This window comes from Vulpes vulpes, chromosome 10, assembly GCF_048418805.1.
Source record: "Vulpes vulpes isolate BD-2025 chromosome 10, VulVul3, whole genome shotgun sequence".
NCBI classification, from domain to species: domain Eukaryota; kingdom Metazoa; phylum Chordata; class Mammalia; order Carnivora; family Canidae; genus Vulpes; species Vulpes vulpes.
The window spans coordinates 78,596,244-78,620,501 of record NC_132789.1 but is presented as its reverse complement, the minus strand read 5'-3'; the positions used below and the strand labels follow the sequence as shown (position 1 = coordinate 78,620,501).

General features: G+C 36.0%; 2 protein-coding genes across 4 annotated transcripts in view; one reads left to right on the top strand and one right to left on the bottom strand.

Moving 5' to 3' along the window:
* Nucleotides 1-346: 346 nt before the first annotated feature.
* The window catches only part of PARPBP (PARP1 binding protein), a 72,038-nt gene continuing 48,126 nt past the window's right edge, over nucleotides 347-24,258 (bottom strand). For all 3 annotated transcript variants that reach the window (XM_072724735.1, XM_026013102.2, XM_072724734.1), the window contains 3 exons: nucleotides 22,442-22,523; nucleotides 4,266-4,401; nucleotides 347-3,635 (listed from right to left, as the gene is read on the bottom strand). In XM_072724735.1, coding sequence (XP_072580836.1) covers nucleotides 3,295-3,635; nucleotides 4,266-4,401; nucleotides 22,442-22,523 — 559 coding nt within the window. In that variant the 3' untranslated portion in view covers nucleotides 347-3,294. The remainder of the gene's footprint in view (nucleotides 3,636-4,265; nucleotides 4,402-22,441; nucleotides 22,524-24,258) is intronic.
* PMCH (pro-melanin concentrating hormone) lies at nucleotides 1,803-3,126 on the top strand. Its single transcript, XM_026013100.2, has 3 exons — nucleotides 1,803-2,051; nucleotides 2,396-2,594; nucleotides 2,882-3,126. Exons 1-3 carry the CDS (start codon nucleotides 1,803-1,805, stop codon nucleotides 2,929-2,931), a joined length of 498 nt encoding a protein of 165 aa, XP_025868885.1. The 3' UTR covers nucleotides 2,932-3,126.

Below are 24,258 nucleotides of genomic sequence, written 5' to 3'. Positions count from 1 at the left end.
CCCTCCAAAATCCCACCAAAGTTTCTCATGGACCTTGAAAAGCTTGAAAAGCTGAAAAGCTGAAAAGCTGAAAAAGCTGATGTTAAGACTTATATGAAAAAAAAAAATGGACAAAAGTACTCAGGAACTGCTATAGAAAAAAAAACTGGTAGATGAATAGGAGGCTGGGAAACCTGACCTAACAGTTATCAAAAATTATTTTAAAATTATAACAATTAAGACTAGATTTGGCAGTGAAATAAGAGTTCAGAAATAAACCCACATGTACACAGAAAGTTGATATACTACAGAGATGTCAGTGCAGATTAGTGGAGACAAGATGAAGAAATGTGTAAGGACCTCAGGAAAAAGTAAAATTGTATTTTTATTCTACGTCATATACAAAATTTCAGATGAATTAAGAATTTAAATGTAAACATCAAAACATTTAAACTTTAGAATGTATAGATATATGTTAATGATCTCGTAATTGGAAAAAAATTTCTAACATGTTGAAAGTACTAACCATAAAGAGAAAAAAAAAGAAATTTAAACAATAAAATTTAGCAGTTTGATTCACCAAAAGACACCACACAAAGGGGTTGAGAAGACAAGTCACAAAGTGAGAAAAAAAATATTTAAAACACACTTAACTAACAAAGAATAATATCCAGGATATATAAAGAACTCCCATAATCAATATGAGAAAGACAAACCACCCAAAAGAAAAATGGACACAGATTTTTTTTAAAGGGCATTTTATATAAGAGGAATGATAAACATTTGGAAAGACACTCAACTTCTTTAGGTCATCAGAGAAATGCAAATTAAAAGGACAATAAGATACCCAAGTAGTGGTTAGGACTTGGAACAATGGGAACTGTCAAACCTTGCTGGTGGGAGCTTAAATTGGCTACTACTATTCTATAAGTATTTTGGCATCAGTAGAGCTGAATATGTGTATTCCAGGACTCAGAAATTCCATACCCAGGAATATACTGTAGAAAAAATTTTGCACATATGTACCAGAAGATAAATAAAAGAATATATTATCTTACTTGGTGGGGTCAAAATTAAAAATTATAGTTAAATGTTTAAGAATCACTACAACATATTTATCCAAAATTGATATTTATGGAACATAAAAATATTCTCTTCATGAGCTTCTTATTCATTAATTGTTAAATTCATTAATAAATATAATATTCTTTTGTAAATGCAAAGATAAAACACACCTCACAGGTCAACTTTTGATATATTAGGAATGACTTTTTGTCCACACTGACAGGCATATATACTTTAATCACCAAAGACTAAACTGAGCATTTATGAAAGAAAATCCTTTTTAAAGATTATTTCAATTTAGTCAGGATTAAAAGTAAATAACACTTTTATCTTTATCAACTTCAAATAAAATAACTTTAGTTTTAATATCATATTTAATTGGAAAATATACAGAAGAAAACAATAAGAATATGGAGAGCCTGGTGTCCTATGGTCTTCCTTAATAACAATCCATTTTCAAGAGACTGTAATCTACTCAACAGAAAGCATTCTACCAAGGATCTTAATCGGATTCTGAGAAAATTCACACTCAAAATAAACAATATGCTACTAAAACCAAAACAATGTAGGTATTAGCAGCTATACAAGGGGTTTGCCTCTATCTGATGAGTCATTCCTAAAATGATGAAAGTCTAGGTCTTTGAAGTGTTTTCTATTCAAGCTGGAATATATATAAGGTAGGAATCACAGAGTAGGTTGAGAAATTTTTCTTCATTTTACATACCCTTACTTGACTCGATGCAAACATCAAACTAAGAATGGCAAAAATGAGTCTTTCTTCCTACCTATTAATACTAACTTTTTCTCTGTTTTCTCAAGGCATTTTACTTTCAGCATCCAAGTCCATAAGAAATTTAGAAGACGACATGGTATTTAATACATTCAGGCTGGGGAAAGCCCTTCAGAAGGAAGATACTCCACAAAAATCAGTTGTTGCTCCTTCTCTGGAACAATACAAAAATGATGACAGCAGTTTCATGAATGATGAGGAAAACAAAAATTCAAAGGTGAGTAGCATGTGACTTATCCTTTCTCTGATGGAAATCTGAATGATTTTTAAGATATCTTTGAAAGTAAGTTGATACTTTTATAAACAGAAGTATATATAATATAAACAGTCACATTATGCTTTAGGAAAACAATAAAATTTCATACATACCAGGTTGTTCTTCCACTCTGAACAATACCTCTTATCCAAAAGTTTTTTTCCCAAAAACTTGTATCTAACGTATTTTTAAAGAGTCAAAACAGTGCAAAACATCTCTGAACTGATCAATGAGAATATTATAAATATATTATAGTTCTATTACCAGTAAGGCAGCTAAAACACAAATCAATCTTTTCTTTACAGAACACAGGCTCCAAACATAATTTCTTAAATCATGGTCTGCCACTGAATCTGGCTATAAAACCTTATCTTGCACTAAAAGGATCTGTAGCTTTTCCAGCTGAGAATGGAGTTCAGAATACTGAATCGACACAAGAAAAGAGAGAAATTGGGGATGAAGAAAATTCAGCTAAATTTCCTATAGGAAGGAGAGATTTTGACAGTGAGTAGTCTTTTTAAAATTCAATTCTTATATCTAATACCATAAAATAGAATTCTGAGTTTAACTGGATTTGGATCCAATCTTAACAAAATCAATTAAGACCATGGTTCAATTAGACTTGACATTAAGTGACCCCTGCCAAAGATGTGGGGCTAAAAAGCATTTAAGAGTTATTGTAATTTTGATTTATTCAGAATTAGCTGTATTAGACCCATTCTCTCATTTCTAATAAATTCTGTGTGATAATAATAGTGCTTTAAACAATTTAAACTTTTTTTTCCCTCCAGTGCTCAGGTGCATGCTGGGAAGAGTCTATCGACCTTGTTGGCAAGTCTGAAACCTGTTGGACCACATCATCATTTCTGAAGAAAACAAAATCATTTAACTGTCCGTCGGAGAAAAAGCCCTTAACATTACTATAACTTGTATTATGTTAAATGTCTGCTTTAAAAGAAAGCAGTTATTAAGATGTATCTGTAGCCTAAATGATATGCTTTATCTGTGCATTAAACTTTGTGAATATTCTGCATAATTATGACTTACTAGTGTTTTTTAAATGCTTAACATACTAATCTTATATACACTTCAGACTAATATAACAAAGGATCACAACTTACATCTTGATCTCTTAAAAATTAAGTAGATGCCCTTGGTGAATGGTTTAATATACACAGAAATCTAAAGCACATAAAAAACAAATTCATAGTCTAAAAAACTGAGTTAACTTTGTCTGGCCAGTAATCAATTTATTCTTGGCTGTACACTTGTTATTTTTTGCTACTCTGACTATTTTGCCACACGATTTATTCTGGAAATTGTTTGATGTCTTGGGTATCTTAACATTTTTATGTTGCGCTGGTTCATTTTCATTATCACAGAGATTATTTTTATCATCTAAGTCCACCTGTTTCCTTTTTGAGCTTTTACTTCCTGTCTGACTACTTGGTTTTCTTGCTACTTTTTCACTTTTACTTCTGTCCAGATGAACATTTCCAGAACTTGTTCCAATTGTTGGCCTTCCAACAGATGAATTTACACCTTCTGTTATGCAAGATGAAAAGAGGAAAGAAATTTTATAATATTTAGTATTATTCCATGTGAAAATTTTACAATAAACTTTAAAAATCACTAAAGAATATTTAAAAATTTGTTTTGTAATCACATAACACTATAAATTACATGATGAGCAAATACAGCTACATTACTATCCCATTACTTTTCATTTTACCATTTACCATATCATTTATTATCCTTCCAAATAACAAATATTTGTTTTGTTTAAATGCATGACAAGTTATTTCTTAGATACATTTACTTAAATCAAACTGTCTATTCCTCCTAGATTCATACTTAGATTTAACTTTTTAAATAAACCCAGGTCTTAAAAATATAAAACTTTACATTTTACATTTCATACTTTGCAAAACAAAATCTAGTTTTAATTAAGTTAAAACCAATGTGGGACGCCTGGGTGTCTTAGTTGGGTAAGCATCTGCCTTTGGCTCAGGTCCTGATCCTGGGATCTTGGGATCAAGTCTGCTTCTCCTTTCTCCCGCTGCTCATGCTTTTTCTCCCTCTCCCTCTCAAATAAATAAATAAAATCTTAAAAAAGAAAACAATTAATACACTAGAATTAAATAGTCATTTAATTACTCAAATAAGTTCAATTACCAGAAAGGTCATTTTCCACATGAAGGATAGACAAAGGCTTTGATGCTGACTTAATATCATTCCATTTATCCTTGCTTATTGTGCAGTCTTCTTTGTAAGTACAAGTAAACTGAGATCTAATTAAGGTTTGCTTCATCTAGTAACAGGAAGAAAGAAGATTTTGCAATTTATTTTATTTGATTTATTTTGATTTATTTTTTTTATCCAGATAGAAATATATTCTACAGTAATCAAGATATAAAAATTTCCCTTAAAAATTCCATTATGCAATGGAAACTTTTAACCCTTGATGTTTCATAGTTTACAATCGCATCCATTGTTACAACTGGAATTTTTCTTATTTTTAGTAATACCAACTTTATGCAAACTGCAAACTTTTTATAGTTTTTGTAAGAGTTTAGAAAAATCAATTTTAGATTCAGAATATGTGACTACTTGAATATTTAGGAAAATAAGAAAGATGATTCAAATATACCATTCTAGGAAGATATGACCAAGTGATTGGTCAAATATTCAAAATAAACTCTTGCATTTATCTTCAAAGATCATAAGTAGGAGAAAATCAGAAAGCTAAATTTTAATTCTTAACCACAAAAAAGGATGTCAAAAAAGTAGCTTTGGCAATGTATTCTGCAAACATAAAACCAGTGGCTGTTTTAGGGATAGAAATTAATTTCAGAACAAAGTAACATATATGGATAATGCAAATTTCAGTAATCATAGCTGATGTGTAATGAAGTCTAGTTATCATGAGGAGATAACTTCAAATTGAGATGTCAAAGCATTTTCAGAAATAGATGTTTAAATTTCAGATAAATGAATAAAGAGGACCTCAACAATTCAAAAATTTAACACTTCAAAACAATTACATTATGCTGAATATTACTTACAAAATATTGGTTGATACAGTTCATAAAGTCTGAAATAGCACTTTATATATTTCATATTGACTAGTTTAATATTATACATTCAGAAAGATTACTGTATTAATCAACTTAAATGTTTGCAAAAATAATGGCAGTGAAATTCACAGGCTTCAGTTTAAAAGAAATTAAATTAATCCAGTTGCTTCATAAGAGCAAGCGTTTCCAAAGGGCACCTGGGTGGCTCGGTCGGTTAATCATCCAATTTTCTATTTCAATCTCAACGTCCTGAGATTGAGCCCCAGGCCAGGCTCCATGCTCAGCGAAGAGTTTGCTTCTCTCCTTCTCCCTTTCCCTTTGCCCCTTCCCCCATGCTTTTGCTAGCACCTATTCTCTCTAAATAGATAGAAAGATAGATAGATAGATGATAGACAGATAGATAGATAGATAGATCTTCAAAAAAAAAAAAAAAGGCAAAAAGCAAGTGTTCCCAGGATGACAAGTTTTATTTATTTATTTATTTTGATGACAAGTTTTATATCCTTCTAACAAATGGTATGTCTATGAGAGTTCCAGTTCCCAGATCACTAAAAGTCATGTTTAATTTGCTTCAAAATTTAGACAACTGGAGTTTGATAGTGTCCATTTTAAGCACAAAAATTCACAAAATTGAAAGAAATGTAAAAATGTAAAAAATCAAAAACTATTTTAAATAATACAAGAGAGTAGGCTCTTGATTATGGATGACGGATCCTGAATCTATATGAATATAACTACCATTATACAGTTTCCATCATGAGATGCCCTAAAATATAACTAAAGGTTTTAACTAGACTTTTCTGGACTTTAGTAATTCCAAAAATACATAATTAAATCAAATAATAAAGCTATTAAAATAGATTTTGTTAATAAAATGAACTTTTAAAAGTTTATATTACATCACATTATTACTATAATGTTATTAAAAACCTTTTATTTCTATCTGCAAAACCAGTACTGTTGAAATATCTTTAATATTATCATTATTATTATCTGTGACATCCCACAACATATCTTTCATTGGATCAGAGTTACTGCTTAGGGAAAATTTTAAACTTATTGCCCAAAATTAGTTATAAAGAGTATGGTAAGCCCATGAACGCAAATGAATGCTAGGTGACTAGCTAGGATCACTTTCAAAGTACCCAGACGGTGAATGCATCTGTGAGTAGCTTGGAGGATTCTAGCATCCCACCACAGAATCTATATCAGCACTACCCACAAAACACTCTAAATATAAATACAATAATTATATATTTAGTACAAAAAATTGACAAAACACGAGAGACTCCTAACTCTGGGAAACGTACAAGGGGTAGTGGAAGGGGAGGTGGGCGGGGGGATGGGGTGACTGGGTGATGGGTACTGAGGGGCACACTTGACAGGATGAGCACTGAGTATTATACTATTTGTTGGCAAATTGAACTCCAATAAAAAAATATACATATAAAAAAAGAAAATTGATGTTTTCTCAATCTCATGGTTCGCAAAAATAAACATTTCTTTAGAAAGCTGTGTTATTCTTAGTAATTTTTGATGTATATCTAAGTTAAAACCTTTCCTTGCTATGTAAATACAGTGACAAAATAAGTGCATAGCCCTCTTTATACTAGATTTCCTATCTTCAAGCCTCCTAGAGAGAAATTCGTGAGCCTCGGTGACAGTAGGGTAATTTCAGAAAACCAGAATTATAAGGCAATGGATTTTTAAAATACTGAGCAGGAATTCAGATGTGAAAGGAAATAGTTAACCACTTTATACACTACAAAAAATATCACTTATAAAAATATCAAAACATGAGAACCACAACAGTTCTATGGTAATCTTGGAATACTTACTTCCAAAAGAAGTAACTAAGTAGTTACATTGAAGGAATTTGTTTTTCTTTTTGTAAGAAATTATATATGGGTTTTCTTTTCCCTGCCCTTACAAAAATCTCTTTTTTTAAAATCAATTATGACTTAGTTCCAACTATGTGATAGGCACCCAGAATATTAAAGAGATTACTAGGATGACTCTTATAGTCAAGACATTCTACTTATAAAACCTGCTGTTGACCTGCTGCTGGAAGAAATAATAAATAAATTGGATAACAGACTCAAGACTGAAAAGCAGAAAGCTAGAACCATAAGTAGAAAATAATAAGATGAAGATGAATGAGGATAACCAAACTCCTATATTTAAGTTCAAAATATCCATTACAGATGATGATGAGGAAAACCTGACTTAAAAGTAACAAATGAAAAAGACCTAGAGATTTTCATTGATCATGCACAAAAAGACAATGATGTGATGGGAAAGGAATCAGATTTGCAGTTAAAAGAACTGCCTTCTAATACTGGCCCTATCACTTATAAACTAGATGATTTCAGGTAAACCTCTAAACCTCTCACTTATCCACAAATAGGAATAATATTTATTTCACATAACCATCAGAATTAAATACAGGTAAAAAAAAAAAGGACTATATAAGTTCTAGAGATCCCTGTAGATACCATGCAATTAATTAATGCAATAACATATATGAGGATAATTTTTCTGCAGAGTAAGAAATATGTTAAATTGGATTCCTCAGGACCAGGCCAGCTCTAAAATTATTCTAGGAATGCCACTCAAAAACTGAACTTATAATCAGCATCTTCATTTTAGTTATTGAAACAATACAGAATGCACTGGCTTGTACTCATAACTTAAAAGAGATTGCTTTTCCTTTGTTCATAAAAGTTGAATTTTTCTGCACAAGATTAGTGGCTACATAGAATTGAGATTACTTCCTGTTGTAAATCTTCCAAATCTTTCTGTGTATTTGATTTGGAATCACAAACAAGCAAAACAATTCCCTCTTGAAAGTGCTTTTGAAGTACTAAACAACTAAGAATAATGTCCAGATTCATACATGGCTGTTAAAATCATTTTATGTTCAAGTCACATGACAGAAAAGGATTGAATGTTTTCCTTTGTAGAGTGATTTCCCCCCTTTGGAAAGATTTCTATCCACAGTAAAATTGCAATGAACTTCAAACTTGCCAAGAATTGGAAAAGTCCTTTTGCCACAAGCTCTTTTTAAATTGGAATTATTAGTAGGTTCCCACTTTGAGGAAAATAGTACTTCACATAGGAAAGCCTGACTCCTCTTAAATCAAAACAAATGAGTCAAAACACCAAAAAGTGGCAGTCATTCTCAGAGTTAGCTACACTAATAAGATAATGAAAGTGGTAAGCCCCATTATGCTGATAAATATATCAGCAAGTTTGAAAAAGGAAATTAAATTTAAAAAATTATAAAAAAAAGAAAAAGTAAATTATTCTCAAAACACATAGGTAATATGTAACTGAAAATAAATTCTAAATATATCTTTTCATATATTATTATCTTTTCAAAAGAACAAATTTGCTACCCTTAATGGTATATGGATTGTAAATGCATCAAATAATCATTTATTTCTTCATCAGTGAAATTTCACTTATTTTGTTAAGAAAGATAATAGTAGTATTACTACACACAATAGTAGCAAAAGTAGTTGCATTACTTTTTTATGACTCTTCACTATAATTACTATGCCTTTATTTATTCTTTGGAAATAGCATGACGTCTTTGAAGTCTTATACTTGAATACAAACCCTGCTCTTTTACTTACTAACTATAAGACTAGAAAATGATGCCTTCTAGAAGTGAACAAGGATTAACTGGAATGAAGGATATAAAATGCCTAATATAACACTTCACACTTTGTAGGTACTCAGTAAATGCCAATTTATTTCAGCCCAATGAATTCAACTTTAGTTTCATTTAATACAAACATCCCATTTTCATTCTAATGAAAAACGCTGCTCACTCTCTTACAGTCTTTGCTTAATGTCACCTTCTCAAAAAAACATCTACTGAGCATCCTATTTATTTATTTTTAAAGATTTTACTTATTTATTCATGATAAACACACACACACAGAGAGAGAGAGAGAGAGAGAGGCAAAGACACAGGCAGAGGGAGAAGCAGACTCCATGCAGGAAACCCAATGCGGAACTGATTCCGGGACCAGGATCATGCCCTGAGCCAGAGGCAGCCGCTCAACTGCTGAGCCACCAGGAGTCCCTGAGCATCCTATTTAAAGCCAAAACACACACAAAGGAACACACTCTCCTTACTCCCTTCTGCAGCTTTATTTCACTCCACAGCACTACTAACCTTCTAATGCTCCCGTGATTCACTTGTTTTGTTCATTATTTGCCTCTCCCAACTAAAATGGAAGCTCCATGAATGAAACCCTTAGTATGGCAACTGGTGACCTGCTCTGGCCCTCCTACGGCCCTCCCCTCCTTACTGGACTAGCCTCCTGCTCTAGGCTCAAGGACTTACAGTTTATGGCGAGGGTGATGGAGAGTAGAGTGTGCACACCTCTTGGTGGAGTGTCCCTGAGTGTGGCACAGAATAAGGGTTGAAAGGGGATCCAGGAGTGGGCCAGTGACTTTTGTTTATATTCTTGTATCTCAGCCCTACAAATATTTGGGGAAGACCTGTCCATGAGGGCAAGGTTTTAGTCTGTTTTGTTCACTACCCTATTCCCGGTGCCTAGAACATTGTCTGGTACCCAGGAGGCATTTAATAATACATGTTGGTGAATGAATCAATTAATAAGTAAAATTTGAACAGTATAACAGATATATATATATATATATATATATATATATATATATATATATATGCAAGAGGAAGGCATGAGGGAACAGAGACATGAGTAAGCAAAGGCTTAGAGAAAGAAAAAGAGATTTACAGAATGGATTCTACTCTTTAACAGAACGAAAGGAAACCATGTGATACAGAAATGAGAGAAGTAGATGGGCAAAGAACACCTAAATCACTCTGAGGACAAAAGCTTTGAGATAGAAAAACATGTCTAGACAAAGTAAACTCCTCTATTCAACAGAGTGGTGACGCCATTGGGTAAAGAAACAAGAGAGATGCATACACACAGGGAAAACCTACCTCATATTTAGGTACTGAGAATTATGCATCTGAGTCTGTAGGCCCTATTATATCCACCGTCCCTTTACAGGTCTTAAATAGTCCACCTTTCTTAGGTTCTCATGCACATAAACCCTACAAGGAAAAAAAAAAAAAAAGACTATTCCTTAAAACCACAAAAGCCACATTTTCCTTAACCTTGCCTCATACTATTTATTCACTTATTTTCTACAACTACCCAATATACAGTCTATACCACTGAGATAATCTAATACTTTCATCAGGTTATGTGCTCAGCTTGGAAGTCTCTCTTCCATTCTATTTAAATCTTATTCTCAACTCTCGTGGTCAGAGCACCATTTCCTTTACTTATTGGTCTCTAGTTATTTCTTTTGTGGTTATCTAATCCACCAGAACTGTAACTGTTTTTATATTCTGCTAACCACATGTAGTATATCCCAGGACCCTGGGATCATGACCTGAGCCGAAGGCAGACACTTCACCGACTGGACCACCCAGGTGCCCCTTTCTGTGCCATTTTATGTGCCGCAAATGGATCCTCAAAGGACTCTGAGACATTTTCTGTTTCCTGAGTCTCTAAGACTGGAACCCATATGCAGCTTTATATTAGTAAGAGAGACCTCCCATCTGTTCCCTTTGTCTTCTAAGTATCAACTGATATAAAAGGACCAATTAGGCTTTGGGAAAAAATTACAATCACTTTATCTTCTGGAAATACCATTTCTTTCCTATTTCCTCCTCTCCTTCTGGGACTCTAATTGGGCACATGTTAGACTTTTTCTAATTTTTCTAACAACCTATCTTCAAGTCTAGTTTTGCAACCTAATGCTACATCCAGTCTACTATTAAAATCAAGTAATGAGTTCTTAATTTCAGATAATGTTTTTACAGTTCTGGAATGTCTCTATACAGTTTCATAGATTTTAATTCTCTGCTGGAATTCCCCAATTTTTCATTCATTTTGCCCATCTTTTCCTAACTTTTACATATCAAAAAATGTTCAATTCCTTGTCAGCTAATTCAAATATCTGGATTATTTGTGCATCTGCCACTATTGTTAGTTTTTCCTCTTAATTAAAAGACAAGACTTCCTATTTCTTTTCATGTCCAGTATATTTTATTTCATGCTGGATACTGTGTGTAAAGAAAGTGTAGAGGCTCCCGATGAAGAACCTTCTTCCACTAGAAAGGTTTCCCTTGTCTCTAGTAGGTAGACATAGCAAAGGGCTGATAACCTCAATGCAGTCAGGGACTGGGCTGACCAAGAGCTCAGTTACATGTGTCATAACTTACATCTGACTTCTGGTTCTAATCTCTTCCTCAGGAATGTCCTTCCCAGGCTTTAAGTCAAGAATGTTGCGAATCTCTATCATCTCTGACCTAAAAGTCTGGGTGGGGGGAGGGTTCAGTTTGCCTTTCAGAGGTTTATACATTGTACTCTTTGGCCTCTCATCTTACTTCATTTCCAAATATGACAAATATGTGAAAGGAGACAGCCACATGTTGAACGTGGGTCCCACTCCTCAAGCAGAGCCTTGTCTTCTAGCTCGCCCAAGAGCACAGATGATATTAGTTTACCAAACAAGCTCTTCGGCCTCCCACTCCGCTTCAAAATCCAGAATATGTGCGCTAGGTAAAAATAACCATGCATTCAGGGCTCCTAAAGGTTCCAAACTGTTGCCAGCCCTCCAGATATCCACAGTCTGTTGGTCCCTCTTTCCATCAGTAGTTCCTTTATGTGGCCAAATATCAATCCTTGGCATGTATCTAAAACTGGCAAATAATCCTGGGGAAGAAAGAAGCTGATAATAAGGTGCTCACCTCAGAAGGACTTTACCCTCCTCAGATTTTTAGTTTACTTAAACCACTTTGCTTACATAGCTTTCCTATGTCTTTAAAATATATTCTCTCCCATTTATATGCTTTTCATTTTGTTATTGTAGCAGAAATGGTTTTCTGCCACCATATCCTAGCTCCAAACAGAAGCCTCTAAGTCCGTGAGTGATTTCTTGATTCTGTTCCCTCCTTATTTGAGAGCATTTTATTTTCTCCTCAGTTACATTTTGAAGGCCACATACTTTGTCATTCCTCATTTTTCAGTAGCCTGAGGAATGGTGGACACAGCAGAGGAGACCGTTTGAAAATGTTCCGGGTGCTACACTTACCCGTAGGAGTTTATTATGCATTATATGTACTGTAAGAAGGTTTACTCTGTCTACTTAGCCACTATATCTCATTCAAATGGAAGGGGGTCATTTGGATAATTTCCCCAGTTCATCATGTGGCATTGGAGGCTTCATCTATGTAAGTATATAAGTTCCAGCATTCATTTTCCACATTTTAACCACATTACTCATTACTATCTAGTTGCCACTTTTTTTTTTATTATTATTATTATTATTCATGAGATACACACAGAGAGAGGCAGAGACACAAGCAGAGGGAGAAGCAGGCTCCCTGTGAGGAGCCCGATGCAGGAATGGATCTCAGGACCCCAGGATCACGATCTGAGCTGAAGGCAGATGCTCAACTGCTGAGCCAGCCACCCAGGCATCCCCTCATTGCCACTTCTACTATTTCTCTAATAAGGGGGGAAGAAAAAAAAAGGAACACACACAACTGAAGTTGGCCCTTCAGTTTGAGATATATTAGTGATAATTCTCACTAGTATAGTATCTGGGGACTGCGGCTGTATTAAGTCATATTGTGACTCTTCCCCCCAAAATCTTCAGATTCTTTCCTTGGCCTCATTTTTGAAGTTATTGTATCTAGTTGTATTATTCTTTATTGTTTGCTTTCGATGTATGCTTTTGCTAGTTACTATTTTATAAACATTGTAAGGAGAGAGAAATTCTATGAGTTAAGCTCAATCTAACATTTTAATTTAGATGTACCCAGAGTTTTCTAAGACTCTAAAAGTTCAACTTGGATATCTATTTAAGAATTTTCCAACACCATGAGCATTGACCTGACTACTTACAAAGGTACCAGAATTATAGCCAGTCTATTTTCAAACCACCTAAACCCTAATTTTCACTGTCCTAGCTACTTTGTTTTAAAAATCCAGCATTTTCCTGATCAGCTCACTTAAATTACTAAATCAGTTGCTGCTGATGATCCTATGTATTATTGTATGTATATGGGCAAAAACATTAAACTCAGAATAAGGAAAACACCTGTACATGGGACTTTTCAGTTGTGCCTGATGCACAAAATACTGCTAAACCATGAAAGGAATACAATTAATTTACAGAGATATAAGGAGGTAAGTATCTTCTGGAAAATCTTTAAAGAAAGAGATATGAGGATACTTGTATAAACTGCTTGAAATGGGGGATGAGGGGGTGTTGGGATGTAACCATTCCCTAAAGGTTCCTATCTATCACAGTAGAATTTATTTGACCACCATGGACAAGTTTCCTAATAAGCAACAGTAGGAAATAAAACTTGAGGACTTAAAATGAATATGGTTTCGTAAGATTTTACGATAAGAGGGGTGTTTATTTTTATTTATAAATGATAAACTAAAATCTAAGAAAAGTTCATTTGCCCCATATAATAATGACATGGATACTTCCAATCAATTATCATCTATGACATCAAAATTCTAAGTACCCTAATATTTTCTATTTTTGAAGTGCTCTTTGCAAGACACCATTTCAAATGTAAATCATGTATTCTTACCATGATTAAAAAAGAACTATATGCCAAAAGAGCAAAAGTAACCAGACAATAAGACAAGAAGCTGTTAAACTACTTTTCCATAATAACTTAGTAGTAAATATTAATAATTTTTTTTTGTTATTCCAACAAAATACTTTAGCTGGCTATGGTTCTGCTGTATACCTGGCTAAACCAATTATTTTCACAGTTTGCTTTTATAAAGACATTGTACAGTAAGATATAATCATAAACACCAATTCCTTCCTCTCTCTATTGCCATTTTGTGTCAGAGCTATATAGACTAAGCCAGCTCCACTATTAAGTAAAGGTAGCAATGTAATTATAATTTCATTAGTATTTAACCATGGCTTTGCCCACATTTCATAGTAGTTATGAGATCTTGGACAAGGTGTTTTCTCAAGATTTTGGTCTCCACATCCATAAATGAGACAGCATTAGATAATCTCTCCTCTACTTCCCAAAACTTTCTAAATTTGACTATACATTTTATAGTAAATTAGCTGACTCTTACCAGTTTCTAAAAAAAAATAAAATTAAAAAACCCCACCTTATTCTTAAAATAGATTTTTTTCATTTTGATTTAGTTAATTCTAACAAAATATCCCATTGATCTTTATTCTTTATTTAAATTCAGTTAATTAACATATAGTGTTAGTTTCAGAGGTAGAGTTCAGTGATCTATCATATCCAGTCCAGTGCTCATTATATCACATGCCCTCCTGAATGCCCATCACCCAGTTACCCCCCATCCTTCCAACTCTCTCTTCCCTCCAACAACCCTCAGTTTGTTTCCTATGGTTAAGTCTCTTATGGTTTGTCTCCCCTGATTTCATCATTTTATTTTTCCCTCCCTTCTTCTACAACCCTGTTTTGTTTCTTAAATTCTACAGATGAGTGAAATCATTTGATAATTGTCTTTCTCTGAATGACTTATTTCCCTTAGCATAAAACTCTCTAGTTCAAACTATGGGAAGAGCCCAGATGTCCATTGACCGATGAATGGATAAAGAAGAGGTGGTATAAATACAATGGAGTATTACTCAGCCATCAAAAAAATGAAATATTGTCATTTGCGTTGACATGGGTAGAACTAAGGGGTATTATACCAATGATCTTTAAATGAAAATATTAAAGTTTGTCAGTATCCATAGCAGGGAAAAAAAATTAAAGAATTTGTACATTACATTTCTGGTTTTAATGAAGTCGAAAGAATGGATTTTTTTCAAAAAGATCTTATGCCTTGACTATAAGTGCTTATGTAATATAACAAAGGATTGACGAATTTTACTCATAGAAAAATTGTATAAAACTCCTTGACGGGGGGAGGGGCAAGATGGCGGAAGAGCAGGGTCTCCAAGTCACTTGTCCTCAACAAATTACCTAGAAAACATTCAAATCATCCTGAAAATCTACGAATTCGGCCTGAGATTTAAAGAGAGACCAGCTGGAACGCTACAGTGAGAAGAGTTCGCGCTTCTATCAAGGTAGGAAGACGGGGAAAAAGAAATAAAGGAACAAAAGGCCTCCAAGGGGGAGGGGCCCCGCGAGGAGCCGGGCTGAGGCCGGGGCGAGTGTCCCCAGGACAGGAGAGCCCCGTCCTGGAGGAGCAGGAGCTGCACCGACCTTCCCGGGTGGAAAGGCCTCCCGGGGAATTGGAGCAGGATCCCCAGAAAGGCGGGGATGCCCTCGGGCTCCCTGGGACAGTAACAGAGGAACTGCGCCCCAGGAGATGCGCCGAGCTCCCTAAGGGCTGCAGCGCTCGGCGGGACCCGGAGCAGCTCGGAGGGGCTCGGGCTGCGGCTCCGCGGAGGGGGCTGCGCGGCTCCGGGAACAGCTCAGCGGCGGCGGCTCGGGCGGAGGAAGAAGCTCCGCGCGGAGGGGGCTGCGCGGCTCTGGGAGCAGCTCAGAGTGACTCGGTCTGCGGCTCCCTGCACCGCCGGGAGCGCGAATCCAACAGCGCAGGCCCCGGAGCAAAGGGCGCTGGGACACAGCCCAGGATCCGGCCTCCCCCCGGGACAGGCAGAGGCCGGGAGGGCCCAGGACAGCGAGGACGCTCCTGCCCCGAGCTGAGCAGATCAGCGGCCCCGCCCGGGAGCCCCCAGGCCCTGCAGACGGAGAGCCCCGGAGTTACTGCGGGAGCTGAATCCAGGGTCCCAGAGCTGCCCCGGCCACTGTGGCTTCCTCCCGGGGCCTCACGGGGTAAACAACCCCCACCGAGCCCTGCACCAGGCAGGGGCAGAGCAGCTCCCCCAAGTGCTAACACCTGAGAATCAGCACAGCAGGCCCCTCCCCCAGAAGACCAGCGACAGGGACCAGTTCCAGGGGAAGTCAAGGGACTTAAATTATACAGAATCGGAAGATACTCCCCTGTGTTTTTTTTTGTTTGTTTGTTTTTTGTTTTTTGTTTTTTTTGTTTTTGTTTTTGTTTTGTTTTGTGCGTTTTTTTCTTTCTTCTTGATTTCGGATTGCTTCCCCCACCCCACCCCACCCCACCCTTTTTTTCTCCTTTCTTTCTTTTTCTTTCTCTTTTTCTTCTCTTTTTCCCCTTTTTTTTTCTTCTTTCTCTTTTTTCTTTTTCTCTTTTCTTTCCTCCTCTCTCTTTTTCTCCTTTTCCCAATACAACTTGTTTTTGGCCACTCTGCACTGAGCAAAATGACTAGAAGGAAAACCTCACCTCAAAAAAAAGAATCAGAAACAGCCCTCTCTCCCACAGTTACAAAATATGGATTACAATTCAATGTCAGAAAGCCAATTCAGAAGCACTATTATACAGCTACTGGTAGCTCTAGAAAAAACCATAAAGGACTCAAGAGACTTCATGACTGCAGAATTTAGATCCAATCAGGCAGAAATTAAAAATCAATTAAATGAGATACAATCCAAGCTAGAAGTCCTAACGACGAGGCTTGACGAGGTGGAAGAACGAGTGAGTGACATAGAAGACAAGTTGATGGCAAAGAGGGAAACTGAGGAAAAAAGAGACAGGCAATTAAAAGACCATGAGGATAGATTAAGGGAAATAAATGACAGCCTGAGGAAGAAAAACCTACGTTTAATTGGGGTTCCCGAGGGCGCCGAAAGGGACAGAGGGCCAGAATATGTATTTGAACAAATCCTAGCTGAAAACTTTCCGAATCTGGGAAGGGAAACAGGCATTCAGATCCAGGAAATAGAGAGATCCCCCCCCTAAAATCAACAAAACACGATCAACACCTCGACATTTAATAGTGAAACTTGCAAATTCCAAAGATAAGGAGAAGATCCTTAAAGCAGCAAGAGAAAAAAAGTCCCTGACTTTTATGGGGAGGAATATTAGGGTAACAGCAGACCTCTCCACAGAGACCTGGCAGGCCAGAAAGGGCTGGCAGGATATATTCAGGGTCCTAAATGAGAAGAACATGCAACCAAGAATACTCTATCCAGCAAGGCTCTCATTCAAAATGGAAGGAGAGATAAAGAGCTTCCAAGACAGGCAGGAACTGAAAGAATATGTAACCTCCAAACCAGCTCTGCAAGAAATTTTAAGGGGGACTCTTAAAATTCCCCTTTAAGAAGAAGTTCAGTGGAACAATCCACAAAAACAAGGACTGAATAGATATGATGACACTAAACTCATATCTATCAATAGTAACTCTGAACGTGAACGGGCTTAATGACCCCATCAAAAGGCGCAGGGTTTCAGACTGGATAAAAAAGCAGGACCCATCTATTTGCTCTCTACAAGAGACTCATTTTAGACAGAAGGACACCTACAACCTGAAAATAAAAGGTTGGAGAACCATTTACCATTCAAATGGTCCTCAAAAGAAAGCAGGGGTAGCCATCCTTATATCAGATAAATTAAAATTTACCCTGAAGACTATAGTGAGAGATGAAGAGGGACACTATCTCATACTCAAAGGATCTATCCAACAAGAGGACTTAACAATCCTCAATATATATGCCCCGAATGTGGGAGCTGCCAAATATTTAAACCAATTAATAACCAAACTGAAGAAATACTTTGATAATAATACACTTATCCTTGGTGACTTCAATCTAGCTCTTTCTATATTAGATAGGTCTTCTAAGCACAACATATCCAAAGAAACGAGAGCTTTAAATGATACACTGGACCAGATGGATTTCACAGATATCTACAGAACTTTATATCCAAACTCAACTGAATACACATTCTTCTCAAGTGCACATGGAACTTTCTCCAGAATAGACCACATACTGGGTCACAAATCGGGTCTGAACCGATACCAAAAGATCGGGATAGTCCCCTGTATATTCTCAGACTATAATGCCTTGAAATTAGAACTTAATCACAACAAGAAGTTTGGAAGGACCACAAACACATGGAGGTTAAGGACCATCCTGCTAAAAGATGAAAAGGTCAACCAGGAAATTAAGGAAGAATTGAGAAGATTCATGGAAACTAATGAGAATGAAGATACAACCGTTCAAAATCTTTGGGACGCAGCAAAAGCAGTCCTGAGGGGGAAATACATCGCAATACAAGCATCCATTCAAAAACTGGAAAGAACTCAAATTCAAAAGCTCACCTTACACATAAAGGAACTAGAGAAAAAGCAACAAATGGACCCCACCCCCAGCAGAAGAAGACAGTTAATTAAAATTCGAGCAGAACTCAATGATATCGAGACCAAAAGAACTGTGGAACAGATCAACAGAACCAGGAGTTGGTTCTTTGAAAGAATTAATAAGATAGATAAACCATTAGCGAACCTTATTAAAAAGAAGAGAGAGAAGACTCAAATTAATAAAATCATGAATGAGAAAGGAGAGATCACTACCAACACCAAGGAAATACAAACGATTCTAAAAACATATTATGAACAGCTGTATGCCAATAAATTAGGAAATCTAGAAGAAATGGATGCATTCCTGGAAAGCCACAAACTACCAAAACTGGAGCAGGAAGAAATAGAAAACCTGAACAGGCCAATAACCAGGGAGGAAATTGAAGCAGTCATCAAAAACCTCCCAAGACACAAGAGTCCAGGGCCAGATGGCTTCCCAGGGGAATTCTATCAAACATTTAAAGAAGAAATCATACCTATTCTACTAAAGCTGTTTGGAAAGATAGAAAGAGATGGAGTACTTCCAAATTCATTCTATGAGGCCAGCATCACCTTAATTCCGAAACCAGACAAAGACCCCACCAAAAAGGAGAATTACAGACCGATATCCCTGATGAACATGGATGCAAAAATTCTCAACAAGATACTAGCCAATAGGATCCAACAACACATTAAGAAAATTATTCACCATGACCAAGTAGGATTTATCCCTGGGACACAAGGCTGGTTCAACACTCGTAAAACAATCAATGTGATTCATCATATCAGCAAGAGAAAAACCAAGAACCATATGATCCTCTCATTGGATGCAGAGAAAGCATTTGACAAAATACAGCATCCATTCCTGATCAAAACACTTCAGAGTGTTGGGATAGAGGGAACTTTCCTCGACATCTTAAAAGCCATTTACGAAAAGCCCACAGCAAATATCATTCTCAATGGGGAAGCACTGGGAGCCTTTCCCCTAAGATCAGGAACAAGACAGGGATGTCCACTCTCACCACTGCTGTTCAACATAGTTCTGGAAGTCCTCGCCTCAGCAATCAGACAACAAAAAGACATTAAAGGCATTCAAATTGGCAAAGAAGAAGTCAAACTCTCCCTCTTCGCCGATGATATGATACTCTACATAGAAAACCCAAAAGCCTCCACCCCAAGATTGCTAGAACTCATACAGCAATTTGGTAGCGTGGCAGGATACAAAATCAATGCCCAGAAATCAATGGCATTTCTATACACTAACAATGAGACTGAAGAAAGAGAAATTAAGGAGTCAATCCCATTTACAATTGCACCCAAAAGCATAAGATACCTAGGAATAAACCTAACCAAAGAGGTGAAGGATCTATACCCTAAAAACTATAGAACACTTCTGAAAGAAATTGAGGAAGACACAAAGAGATGGAAAAATATTCCATGCTCATGGATTGGCAGAATTAATATTGTGAAAATGTCAATGTTACCCAGGGCAATTTACACGTTTAATGCAATCCCTATCAAAATACCATGGACTTTCTTCAGAGAGTTAGAACAAATTATTTTAAGATTTGTGTGGAATCAGAAAAGACCCCGAATAGCCAGGGGAATTTTATAAAAGAAAACCATAGTTGGGGGCATCACAATGCCAGATTTCAGGTTGTACTACAAAGCTGTGGTCATCAAGACAGTGTGGTACTGGCACAAAAACAGACACATAGATCAATGGAACAGAATAGAGAACCCAGAAGTGGACCCTGAAATGTATGGTCATCTAATATTCGATAAAGGAGGAAAGACTATCCATTGGAAGAAAGACAGTCTCTTCAATAAATGGTGTTGGGAAAATTGGACATCCACATGCAGAAGAATGAAACTGGACCACTCTCTTTCACCATACACAAAGATAAACTCAAAATGGATGAGAGATCTAAATGTGAGACAAGATTACATCAGAATCCTAGAGGAGAACACAGGCAACACCCTTTTTGAACTCGGCCACAGTAACTTCTTGCAAGATACATCCACAAAGGCAAAAGAAACAAAAGCAAAAATGAACTATTGGGACTTCATCAAGATAAGAAGCTTTTGCACAGCAAAGGATACAGTCAACAAAACTAAAAGACAACCTACAGAATGGGAGAAGATATTTGCAAACGACATATCAGATAAAGGGCTAGTTCCCAAAATCTATAAAGAACTTATTAAACTCAACACCAAAGAAACAAACAATCCAATCATGAAATGGGCAAAAGACATGAACAGAAATCTCACAGAGGAAGACATAGACATGGCCAACACGCACATGAGCAAATGCTCTGCATCACTTGCCATCAGGGAAATACAAATCAAAACCACAATGAGATACCACCTCACACCAGTGAGAATGGGGAAAATTAACAAGACAGGAAACCACAAATGTTGCAGAGGATGCGGAGAAAGGGGAACATTCTTGCACTGTTGGTGGGAATGTGAACTGGTGCAGCCACTCTGGGAAACTGTGTGGAGGTTCCTCAAAGAGTTAAAAATAGACCTGCCCTACGACCCAGAAATTGCACTGTTGGGGATTTACCCCAAAGATTCAGATGCAATGAAACGTCGGGACACCTGCACCCCGATGTTTCTAGCAGCAATGGCCACAATAGCCAAACTGTGGAAGGAGCCTCGGTGTCCATCGAAAGATGAATGGATAAAGAAGATGTGGTTTATGTATACAATGGAATATTACTCAGCAATTAGAAACGACAAATACCCATTTGCTTCAACGTGGATGGAACTGGAGGATATTATGCTGAGTGAAATAAGTCAATCGGAGAAGGACAAGCAGTGTATGTTCTCATTCATTTGGGGAATATAAATAATAGTGAAAGGGAATATAAAGGAAGGGAGAAGAAATGTGTGGGAAATATCAGGAAGGGAGACAGAATATAAAGACTCCTAACTCGGGGAAACGAACTAGGGGTGGTGGAAGGGGGGAGGAGGGCGGGTGTTGGAGGGGAATGGGTGACGGGCACTGAGGTGGACACTTGACGGGATGAGCACTGGGTGCTTTTCTGTATGTTGGTAAATTGAACACCAATAAAAATTAATTAAAGAAAAAAAAAAAAAACTCCTTGACATATTCCACAGGTATTAAGTACTGACAACAAATAACCAAAACAAAGATAAGACTTATTAATATAAATTGAATGGGTTTTGGGTATGAAACAGATAACTAAAAGTTCTGCGAATTGGGACTAACTTACCAAATGCGATATAAAAAGCATACAAATTAGAGTTCTTAAAGTTGTATGAAGATGAATAACTTTGATAATTTAAGGTAATTGTAAATTTTACATGAAAATTTTGAACAAATGAATGAATTCTTAACCATAGAAGAATATCTAGCACATAGCAGATGCTCAATAAATGTATGCCGAATGAGTTAAGACCAAATTTCTTTTTGAAAATAAGACCAAAAATAAAAAAGAAAAAGAAAAAAAATAAGACCAAGAAAATTTTAAATACTTAAAAAAAAACACATTATTGGCTACTTACAGGAACAAATGTTTGAATGAGGGCAGAAAAACTTAGCTCAAATAAAATAAAGTTATAAAGAATAGCTCTAATCAATAAAGAATGTGAAATGTTCTTGTCTTAATCTACAATGAATGATATTCTGCTGTATGTCTTCAGACAGGAACAAAATGGAAATTATTTAGTCTTTCAAGAATCAGCTTAAAATGTGAGAAATGTAAGTGAGAACATCATATCTTCTTTACTTTTGCCTTCATTTACTGAACAATATGTATTGAACACTTAAAATAGCAAGTACTTAATTCTTTCCTTCATTTAGGTCCAGCAGATTGAATAAGCCAAAGACTAATCAGCCATGATTGTATAAGAGTAAAGTTTCTATATGTCACTGCCACAATTCATTTTCCATTTAAGTCTTATGGCTCCAAGTACAATGTATATTTATAATATCCAGCTCAGCTTTCTATTTTTCTTCTACAAATAAAACCATTTTTATCATTTTTATGACAGTACATTAAACCGTACCTTAATTTTTTTCTCTTGCATTGACTGACAGATGCGTTCTCTTAGGGATTTCATTGATGAATTATTCACTTGTGTGGGAGATCTATGTCCAAAGAAAGCAAAAAACATATAAACAAAAGTAGCTTTTTAACTTGGTTTTGCCCCTCTCTTACCCAAAAGCAGTTATAAAATAAAAAGACAACTGAATCTAATTGTTTATAGCACTGTATAAAAGTGTTAGTACTACTAATGAGAGTTCTAAGTATTGATAATTTGCTAAGTTAATTGATTCAGTCACTACATATTTGGGTTTCTAATATACATATGGTACTGTGCAAGATATTATAAAGGATAGAAAGTAGATTAATTCATTGTCCTGAATTCAGACTCCTGAAGCCTAAGGAAATAAGATATCCACACAACTAAAATTTAAAATAAAAAAGGACAAGTGCTGTAGCAGGGGAATTCAAGAGAAAAATACAGTTTAGAAATAGGACAAAGAAGGCACAATGGAGAAAGAAACACTGGAGCTTTGGAGCCAGACAAACCTGGATTCCTCAATAAATTCCTTTCTGGCTTAATAGAGCCAGAGTCATAACCTCTTTAACTCAAAAGACTGTTATATAAGGATAAAGAATAGTCTATTCTAAGAAACACTAGTTTATAACCTTACATTGACTTATATTCATACACCACATTGTCCTTAATTTTATCATTCCAATGCAGACCACTAAAAATTCACCTTACCATGAATTGGCACTTGTCTGCACAATGACAATTGCAAATGTTAAGGTAACTGTAAACAACTGAAATATGTGTGACCACATGGCTGAGAAAAATACTTCTTTAAAGTGGATGTTGGAGGGGGATCCCTGGGTGGCACAGCGGTTTGGCGCCTGCCTTTGGCTCAGGGTGTGATCCTGGAGATCCGGGATCGAGTCCTACATCGGGCTCCCGGTGCATGGAGCCTGCTTTCCCTCTGCCTATGTCTCTGCCTCTCTCTCTCTCTCTGTGACTATCATAAATAAATAAATAAATAAATAAATAAATAAATAAATAAATAAATAAAGTGGATGTAGGGATTGATTTTGTTTAATAAAATTCTATAAACACAAAATAACTTTCTCTAAGGGTAGAATTGAATCTGAGAGAAAATTTAATCATTTATATTTTTATCTAAAAAGCAAACTTTGTTAAACAGAAATAAAAGAAAAAAAAAACAAGGTTCATTTTCTTTTCGCTTTTTTCATAAATCATTGAAAGAATAAATTTTCATTGTTACGAAAATATTTGAACACTTTTAAGATAGAACATGGGAAAATTATATCACACTGAAATATAACATAATAATCACTGAAAGCTGGTGAAGATTTTAAATAAATTGGAGGACAACACTCAATGACAGGTCATTACAAAGTTTCTCTTCAAAGAGAAAAGAAAAATAGAAGAGAGCAAACAAGTAGGATGATTTTGTAAAGTTTCTCCACAAGGTACTAAATACAATTTAAAATCGTTCTAAAACTTTACATTTTTCTACAAATGAACGTTCATTAATGGAAAACACTACCAACCTACTCAGTGTTTGACCTAGTTGTTGTTAAAACTGGAGCGTATCAATGTCTTGTCCAGAATATCAATACATTAATTTAGTTAAGTATTTTTCTTCATACGATGACGAACCGACAGATGTCAACTCCCATGTAGTCTGGTATACATGCTCTCTCTTTTTTTTTTTAATTGGAGTTCGATTTGCCAACATATACTATAACACCCAGTGCTCATCCCGTCAAGTGCCCCCCTCAGTGCCCATCACCCAGTCACCCCAAACCCCCACCCAC